At 42.7% G+C, this 9,481-nt stretch overlaps 1 protein-coding gene across 1 annotated transcript in view; it reads left to right on the forward strand.

Moving 5' to 3' along the window:
• Positions 1 to 1,806, forward strand: part of LOC144053212 (CLIP-associating protein 1-B-like) — a 28,412-nt gene extending 26,606 nt beyond the window's left edge. The window contains exon 39 of the mRNA XM_077567384.1: positions 418 to 1,806. Coding sequence (XP_077423510.1) covers positions 418 to 501 — 84 coding nt within the window. The 3' untranslated portion in view covers positions 502 to 1,806. The remainder of the gene's footprint in view (positions 1 to 417) is intronic.
• Positions 1,807 to 9,481: the final 7,675 nt, after the last annotated feature.

A 9,481-nucleotide genomic window follows, 5' to 3' on the forward strand; every position in this document is an offset into this window, starting at 1 on the left:
ATCATGGCTCACCTGTTTTCTGGGTTTGGTCAATAAACTGAGCCATGATTCGTCATTACCTATTTCCTCAGCACAGGTGATGTCTTTTTCAGTCGACAGCAAGTAGAAACATTATTTTTTAAAGGTATTAATTATATCCCCAAAAATAATGCAGCTATCAAATTAATTATGGACAAAATAATAAGTTTTTATTGTTGAAAATGCCTCAATGAGTCAAGTTTCCCTTTCAGAAAACAGGTTAGCTCTGATTGGTTGTTGCCTGAACGCTGAGAAACTGTTGATATCATCTTCAGTCGACGGCAAGTGGCAAAATGGCCGCCCTCTGAGATGGATATGACTTCCACTTTAAGAAGGCTGATGGCGGCAAATCAACTGGTCGCAGTCATGTCCTAACTCTACTGATATTTCCATTGACAGATGAAACTGCTCAACCTGTACATCAAGAGGGCCCAAACCACCACCAGCAATAGCAGCAGCTCTTCCGACATCTCTTCCTACTAACATGCTTTTAACGTTTAACACTCTGTCAGCACCGTTTTGATATTCTTTCTGCCATTTTATACGTCCTGCTAAAATTATCAGCGTCGTGCCGAAACAAATTTTCGAAGAGCTGAATCCACAACTGAGAGGAAGAGCGCGTCTTCTCAAAGATGATTTGTCACGTAGCTGCAGAGGATCACTTGGCTGGCCAATGATTTGAAGCTTAACTTTGGAGCCCAACAATACTTCTTGGTTTCTTTGTTGAAATGAAATGAAACACAATATTTTCAAGAAACTACATTCCCTTCTTCTGCATGTAACTAACTTGAGTGTCTTCTAGATTCTCCAGAGAGAAATCTATACGCACATAACATGTCCTTATAATTTCTCTTTCAATAAGAGAAAATTAGGCGACACACCTAAAAATGCGTTTGTGTATATCATAAATGAAGTTGTTGTATTACACTTAAAAAACTTAAAATTAGATGATCTTCTCGCACTCCATCTTGTGCTTGGTCTTTAACAAAACAGCCTAGTTACAGTTAAACCACTAAGTTAAGACTACTGTCAATGTTTTCTATGTTCCACTAAATATAAGGTCAATGCTGCAAATGCCACTAATAGCTAAAATTGTTGCAAACATTCTTTAGATGCTTTAAAACATGTTGTGAAATGAACTTTGGGTTTGACTTTGAAAAAAATGCAATATAGACAATCAGCGGCTGCGGTGGAAAAAGCTCGCTGATAGTGACATTGACCTTGAGCCAGCCTGTGAAGGTCATTATGGTCCTCATGACTGCTCACTTCCTGTAAGTCTTCTCCAAGACTGTATTTGTGTGTTTGGCTGAAAAGAAATGTGAAATTGAAGCACTCATCTTAAAACAAAGACTGAAATATTTTAGAATAACATTTTAGACATTGTGCTTAGAAATAATCATACGGCAATCGTTTTGTACAAATGTGCCTCCTATATGCCTCTGAGATGCACATCCTGTCATGACACCCTTTAAAGAGTCGGTCGGGCCTCCACATTTACATGGCCTTGTTGAAAAAAGCGGGGCTGTTGACGTTGAATGTTACATTTTCACTGTCATTTGTGCACGTGCCTTTAGTTAGACAACTCTTTTCCTTCAGTAGACCTAAGCCCGTCTTGGAGCAAGTGGACTTGAAAGTGAAGAGAAGTTATTATTTTGCCTATAAATCCTCCTAAAAGCTCCTACCCGCATGCATCTACCCATCACGCAATATATTTATATTCCGCAGACTATGACTGCAAGTATTTATGTTACATCACAAGTGAGACTTAAATAAAACTTAAATATCATACTTGTCATTGTTGTGCATTTAATTGTTATTTTGGAATGAGTCGTCCATGTTTTAGGCCCAACGATTGACTACGTTTCGTCGGCAGATGGCGCTCTCAGCTCAGTGGCGCAACAAAAGAACGAACGAACTTAAACTGGTGGGTCCTCTTTTTGGTTGATCTTAATTCGAGCAGATCAGTGACACGTAAATTAACATCGTTTAAACATTTACTATTTTTAGTCGCTTCTGTCTTGTTTGCTCTAGGACTCCTGATGCTGCTTATCGTGACTTGAAGGTAGAAAAGTTCGAGCTTGTTGGGTGAGTTTGTAGACAAAATGTTCTGCGTATTGTCGTTTTCTAACAATGGGAAGTAGGTAAGGTACAAATAATGCATTTTTATTTAGTATATTACAAATGTTTCAATAGTCCAATATGAAACAGGTCGAGGCTTTAAAATGGCATCAAAATGAGGCATAGTTATAAGATCTGGAAGGGACAATTCAACTTTCAGATCTCATAACTGTCTCATTTTGATGCCATTGTAAAGGACCTGGAAATGAAGTTATTTACCTGTTGCAGTTTTAACTGTACGTAAGTTGTGTTGCGCCTCTTGGCCAGGACTCCCTTGAAAAAGAGATCTGCGGATCTCAATGGGATTTTCCTGTTTAAATAATGGTTAAATAAAAAAATTATAATAAAAAGGCCACCATAACCACCCGAAACTACTACAAGTCCCAGAATGCAGCTGGTTGTTACTCAGCCGGGCTGTTGGTGTTCTGTTAACGCGCGCGCTCTGATCGGCCATGGATGGCGCAGCGGGACAGCAGAAAATAAAAAATGTGAGAGCAACGAAAGGATTGCCAGTCCACGGATTCACTTTATTAAGAAGAAAGAAAAACTATAAGCTCGGCGCCACCACGCGTTACAATAACCGTAGTTTCCACGGCATCTAAAAAACATTCACCGCCAAGCACAAAGTGCTACATATGCACACAAAAACAAAGAGGCGCCACCCCGTGGCGCGGTGTCACACTGCCGATTGTTTCAGTTCACACGCTCACTTAACCGGTAAGTCATGCAGTTACTAAATAACAGGTATAAGTGCAATATTTAATTTATATAAAGTATTTCTCGTGATTAATGTAGAGCATGGGTGGACAAAATAAGTTATATAGGCACAACGCCACAAATGATATTAACTCATTCACTGGCAGCCATGTTCACAGAACCACCCCCTTCATTCCCGGCTGTTTGGCTGGATTTTGACTGATTTCGCAAGGCCCACAGAATATTGTGTTGTATTGCTATAAAAACATGAAACCTACCAAAAGAAAGTAAAGTCTCTTCTTTCATCAGGAAAAAAAAGTATATTTATATATTGCTTTGCAGCAATTAGCATTAGAATATAGCTAAGTTTCATCATTATTCGCAAATGTATTTAGAATTCTGAGTAACTGAGTTTTTTTTTTAACATGGCTCTGGTTCATTTCCTATGCTTTGCTGCCACCTACTGGCTATTTGTGTAACTACCATTTCTTCAACCGTTCTTTGCAGTTGAGCGGCTGCATCAGAACCTTCTGTATGCTCTAGCATAAAAAGACGTGCAAATGCGTTTTCGGGACACTTAAAACATTTAAAATAGAACGTATTTATACGTTTTTTGGGAGTTAATGTGATACTTTGCTGATGGGAGCAGCACGGCCCATGTGGTTAGCACACCTGCCTCACAGTTCTGAAGTTCGGGGCTTAAATCTTGTCTTGGCCTCCTTCGGATGTTCTACCCGTACTTGTTTGCGTTCTCTTTATGCACACGAGCACCGGCTTCCTCTCACATTCCAAAAATGTCCTTTGATGACTCCAAATTGGCCGTAGATGTGAATTTGAGCGTGAACACTTGTTTGTCTATATGTGGCTGGTGTTTCGTTCAGGTGTGTACCCTGTCTCTCGCCCACGTTCACCTGGTTTCCCCTCACCTGCGATCCCAGTGAGGATGAGTTGAGTCGAAAATGGCTGCGGTCATGAGCACGCTCTGCTGCTTTGATACTGACATATTTGGTTAAAGATGACCAAGACTTTTAAGGGATGTTTCATTGTCAGGTGTGTGGTTTCTGTTCATGTTCCTTAGGAGAGGAGAGAGTGTCTGACAATTTTCTTATAGAGGACGTGGCGGTTGTTGTGATCCAGGTGCATCGCTGCTGGCTAACGAGGCCTTTTCTTGGTTTGCGTGTTGGAAACATCCTCTGTCTGTCTTTCATCAGCACGCTGTTGAAAATTAATTCCATTAAGGAGTCTATTTGCAACCCCCCTCCCTCCCCAGCTTGTTTAAAAGCCCTCATAGTGCATGATTAGCGTGCCGTTCCCCAACCTGGCGGCGAGTGGCGGCTAGGTCGGCAGGTCACACAAATGAAAGAGAACAACTTCATTGTGAGATGACTGGCCCATAAATCATCGGCCCTTTTCTATAAATCACGGCAGATGGCAGGGAGCGCGGCAAGGCTCATGGGAGCGGCGCGCGGCCCCGCTGCATGATGGGAGAAGTGCTGGCGAGGCTGGCAGAGGCGCGGGGGTCACTTGCAGTTTGCGGAGCGGAAGGCGTGAAGCGGAGAGGCCCAAACGCTTCCTCGGCCCCGGACCCGGCTGATGAGATGCAGACCCCGCAGGTTCTCGCGCCGTGCCCGTTTAAGAGGCCTCAACTGTCTGCTTAATATGGAGACAACTTCATTGACTGTCGTCCCCGAGCTGCGCTGACACCTGTCCGCTTGACACGCTGCGTCCACCTGGGAGGACGTCTGTCTTCATTATTCATCATTCTGATGCTGTTTCACACGGAGTTAAGTTCTGTTCCAACATCCCCTCGGATCCGTCTTGTCTGACTTGACTTCATCGCTCCTGCTTGTTTACGTAAACAACCCCAAATTCATCTTGAACATTCTTTTCCATTTCAGAAGATTTTTTTTCTCTCTCTCTCAGCAATACTTTGACAGTATCAATGTAAACATCCAGTAGCCGTTAAAGTTCGGCTTTCAAAATAAAAGCATGGCAGTACGAACATTTTAGCAAAATCCTGCTTGACCGACTTTTTTTATTGCGCATTCACAAACGGCAGACAATTTCTATCAGTTGAGGTGACGGACTAACTTCATTCGTGGTGCTCATCTGATGCTGCAAGTGGCTCCGCCCCCTCCTCAAACAAAAACACATGATTAGCGACACGCTCTAAACATTGTGGTGTAAGAAAATGGACTAATCTGTGCAACCTCTACTCACTACGCCTTCACATTTACAAAACCTTACTCCCTCCTTAGCCGTCGGTCAGATTGTCGAGGAGATTGTGGGGGGCCAAGGACAGTGGGAGATGTCCAAGGTGGACTGGCCCCTGTCAAGCCCCCCCCCCCCCCCCCACAAGCCATGTCTCGGCTGCCATCGATGCAAATGATGGTTTGATAATTTAATAACCGAGTCGGCGTGATCTGTCCTTTTTCTTCCAATTTTCATCAGGCGAGGGTTGCGTTCCATCATCAGAAAATAAACACCATCCATCATCCTTGTCATGATTAGCCGCTGACAGGCCGAGCTGTGCTGAGCATAAATATTCTGTAATGTGTAGCCGGGGCGCCTCGCATGCTTCTGCTCACTTTGTTGGACCAGCCAAGAGAAACGTCGGTTGAAGTCTTACATCAGAGGACGACGCGGCATTGACTGACTGTTAAGTCCAAACACAAGAAGCCTGGAAGGGGTCTGAAGCGCCCCCTCTCCCACCCACATTCCCACTTCTCCTAATTGCAGGGAAAAAACTCTGCTCCACCAAGAGAACAGAATGTCTGCGAAAGCTGAAGCGGAGGAAGAATCCTCCAACTTGGACAAACATCAGCCTTGCATCAGGTGCTGAATGTTTGATGCTGCTGTGATCTCGCTGTTCTTGTCACGATGCTCAACAAGACAATTTTAGGACTTCCTGGTGGTGAACCGGGCTTGTCTGCTCTTTCAGTACCCAGAATGGGGCCAGGTCACTTTTTATTGGGTTGCCAATTGAGTAAAATGCTGTACGCTATTTTATTGATCGTCAAACAAGCACATCATGTCTTGGCAATGGGTTTGTTGTAAATCAATTCAAGCCCATTATGTTTTATCAATAATGTATATATTAATGTTATAGCAGTACTTGATATATTTTATTAGGTTTGGGTCCTGAACAGGGTTATTATAGTTTTGGGAATTTTCATTTTAGTTTTAAATTAAGTTGGTCTTAATTAGTTTTCAGGGTGGTTCTGTTAGTTAAGTTATTTAAAAAGTGCTTGATTTTAGTTTAGTTTTAGTTAGTTTTAGTAATAGTTTTCTTTTTTCTTTTTTCTTTTTTTTAGTGTATTGTGCGTAATATTGAATAAACAACATGGTAAAATGAAAAAAGTAACGCATTTCTTACCTAATTTAACAATCTGCAGTGTGGCACCACGCCACAGGGTGGCGCCACCTTGTTTCTGTTGTGCATATGCAGCACTTTTTCGTTTTGGCCATCAATGTTTTTGATGCCGTGGATGTGTACGCTTATCGCTTTTTTTTTTTTTTTTAATTCAACAAACATTATGACAGGAAAAGAAACTCCTACAAAACTATATTATAAAGCTCACACGAATATAAAGTTGTACTTGCTTTCTTGTTTGTGGAATGTTCAATAGATCTATTAATAATTATATATTTTTTTTATCGTTACACTATTTCGGCTGAGTTAAATGGAAAAGCAGGCGAACCGAATGTCAAGCAGGAGCGATGTCGTCTGAAATTGCTTTTCTATTGGCTACTGCTAGATGACATCACTTTTGTGTGACACACTTTCAAAGGTCTTTATTCTGGTTAAATAAATCTACAGTACTTAAAATCACATTTAAAATCTTCCCCAAAGGCTCATGCATTAAATTAATAATGGTACCAAAGACTAAAGAAAATTTTCGCTAGAATTTTTAGTTAGTTTTGTAAACATAAAATGTGGTTTGTTAGCTAGTTAAAAAAGAAAAAAAAAGCCTTTTCCTTTTTTATTTTATTTTGTTAATGAAACATATATTTTTTTCTTTTTTCATTAACTAAAATAACCTTGGTCCTGAACTGAAAAAGGTTGAGAACCCCCCCTTCCCTGATATGCACATTCTAGCAGTCGTCAAACATCTTAAATTGTGTGAAAGTGTAGTTTGGCAGTCGTTCTCATCAGAATACAACAGCCGTCACTCCCAGCGCACCTTTTGCAGGTTTGAAACCTCCAGAAGGTGGACTGGCTGATAAGGATGAGAGTTCACCGCCGTGGGAGGCTTTAATGAGGACCTCCATCCTCTGAGCCCCGAGAGGCGAGACCTGAAGGTGGTAAGCGGGAAGGTGGTAAGCGGGGGGGGGCGGCGACGCTGACCTCCCTCAGCTGCAGCCGGAAATTCACACAACTTGTCCCCAGAAAACATGCGGCTCTCAATCTGACCCGCACTGAAAATGTGGAGAGACACAAATTCGGTGCCCATCCATGATGACGTATTTTGGATGCAGACGCAATTTGGTGGACGACCCCAGTGCCACCATGCTTGACCTTAGCCTCACATCTTGCCTGTTGATTCTTAGCAAGCGTCTTTCTTTAGCTTGTTAGCATTCTCATTTGTACTCATGTTAAACAGCAGATTGGGAAAAGGCTGTTAAAGTCACCGGTTTAATTTTTTTGCATTTGTGTGTCTTTAGGAGTCGAAACCTTCGCCGTTGTGTTGTTTTCTCTGTGATGAGCCGCTAATACGACAAAGTTGGCCAAACATATGGCGCGCTTTTGTAAAGCAGATGTTCTTTTGCATAGCAACACATCATGAATATGCATGCGGTCTTAGCGCATGACACCAAAGTGCCAGCACTCGCCATGCGGCGCTCTTTTCCTCCACATCCGAGTTCAGGAGTGCGGCTGTTTGTTAAGATGTCTTCGTTGTCACGTTGTGATGCTCCAAGTTAAACATGTTACAAACACCAGAGAGGCTGCAGGCACTTCAAGTGGAAGTCAACCGAAAACATTTCTTGACAATAATATTGATGTGTTATATGTGACCTCACTAGTCTAAACATGACATTCTGATGAATATTACAATTTGTGGAATATGAGTTATGAAGCAAAATCCAGCTGTTTTTACCATCTCAGGGGGCGGTTTTACACTAAATACCCATTTCTTGACTCAAAGTTGGGTCAAATTAACCCATAAAATGAATCGGTCCATTTTTGATCCATAATTGGGTTACTTTTGACCCAACTGTTTTTAGAGTGTAGAACATATTATTGTCAAAAAAAAAACCCCAATAATTCTGGGTTGAAGAGCCAAGCGGGTGTTTTTCTCCCTTCAGATTTATCGGCGCTGACCCCCAGTTTTCGAGGATGAACATTATTCCGAGGTCCTTCGTTAATATTGAGTAGGCGCTGACATGGGGAGGTCGGCCCTCGTGCAATGAGAGCGTCTTCAATAATGCATGTGTCCCTCAGGGGCCACCATGCAAAGAGTGCAAGGTGATTTAGATAATCTCTGACAGACGTCATTTAGCCGCTCGCTCCGATTTGATCAGACACTGACCTGCATGCGAGCCATCTGCCTTACATTTTGCTGTCTGATCAACACTTCGCTGCCGGACACGTAAGATCCAGAACTGCTTTCTGATGCACTCATCAACTGTGCAAGTGAAATGGATCAGTAACCCAACCCGTGAGGTCATTTCCATATTCCTCTAATAGAAATGAATGAGGCGTCTGCGCGTGCCGAGAACGATCCATCATCCGCGCTGACACGGGCGGCTGGAGCGCGGTGCCGCCATCCAGAACTCGTTAGCCCAACACGTTTTGTAATGCGCTCGTGATGGCGAGCCGGGTGATGCGTGATGGCGTTATCCTGAGGTGGTCAGAGATCTCCGAGTGACTCCACTTGATCGGCGCTGCCAATGTGAGACCGATGGAAGATGGGAAAACTTTGACAAAATTCTTGAAGATGCCACCTCTAGGTTGTTCTAGAAAGAACCTCAGTAGAGCACAGACCCTGCCAAAGATGAACAATCCTCATTTAGAGGTGGGGGGGGGGGGGGGTTGCATTCAAATCTGCACAGTTTACTCTTTGTTTCAAGGTGTTGTCGCTCGCCGCTTAACTAGAACACATAAGAGTTAGCGCATGACTTCTATTTTCATCTCCCCCACTAGGCTGCCTGTGCACTTTAGAGCTCATTATTTCCATCATAAGGCAGCAACTGTTTCGCAATAGGACGAACGCAGAGTGCGATCTCGTCAACTTCCTAACAACGTACGCAAGAACGTTCTTCCTAAGAACGCGATTCTCTTTACAAATTGCAACAGTGTAGCCTACTTGTACTTCCACTGAATTCCGAGTGCAATGACAAGTTTGCTCTCTATTATTTATTTGGTTGTTACTAACATAATTATGAGATGGATTTTTCAAAAATGATTTCCAGTTGAATACGTTTTGTAGAAACTTTATTTGGACGTATCGAATGTCAAACGTCTATAAAGAAAGCAAGGTAAGCCTCGTAGCGTTCCTAAAGAAACAGCAGGCGAGTGCCCACGCCGTGCTCTCGTCATTCACCACAAGAGTTTTGATCGTCGCTTTAGGAACGCTACAGAGGCTTACCTTGCTTTTTTTTTTTTATAGACGTTTCACATTGCTCAGGCACCATTCGACGTCACTAC

The sequence above is a fragment of the Vanacampus margaritifer genome, chromosome 1 (genome assembly GCF_051991255.1).
Source record: "Vanacampus margaritifer isolate UIUO_Vmar chromosome 1, RoL_Vmar_1.0, whole genome shotgun sequence".
NCBI classification, from domain to species: domain Eukaryota; kingdom Metazoa; phylum Chordata; class Actinopteri; order Syngnathiformes; family Syngnathidae; genus Vanacampus; species Vanacampus margaritifer.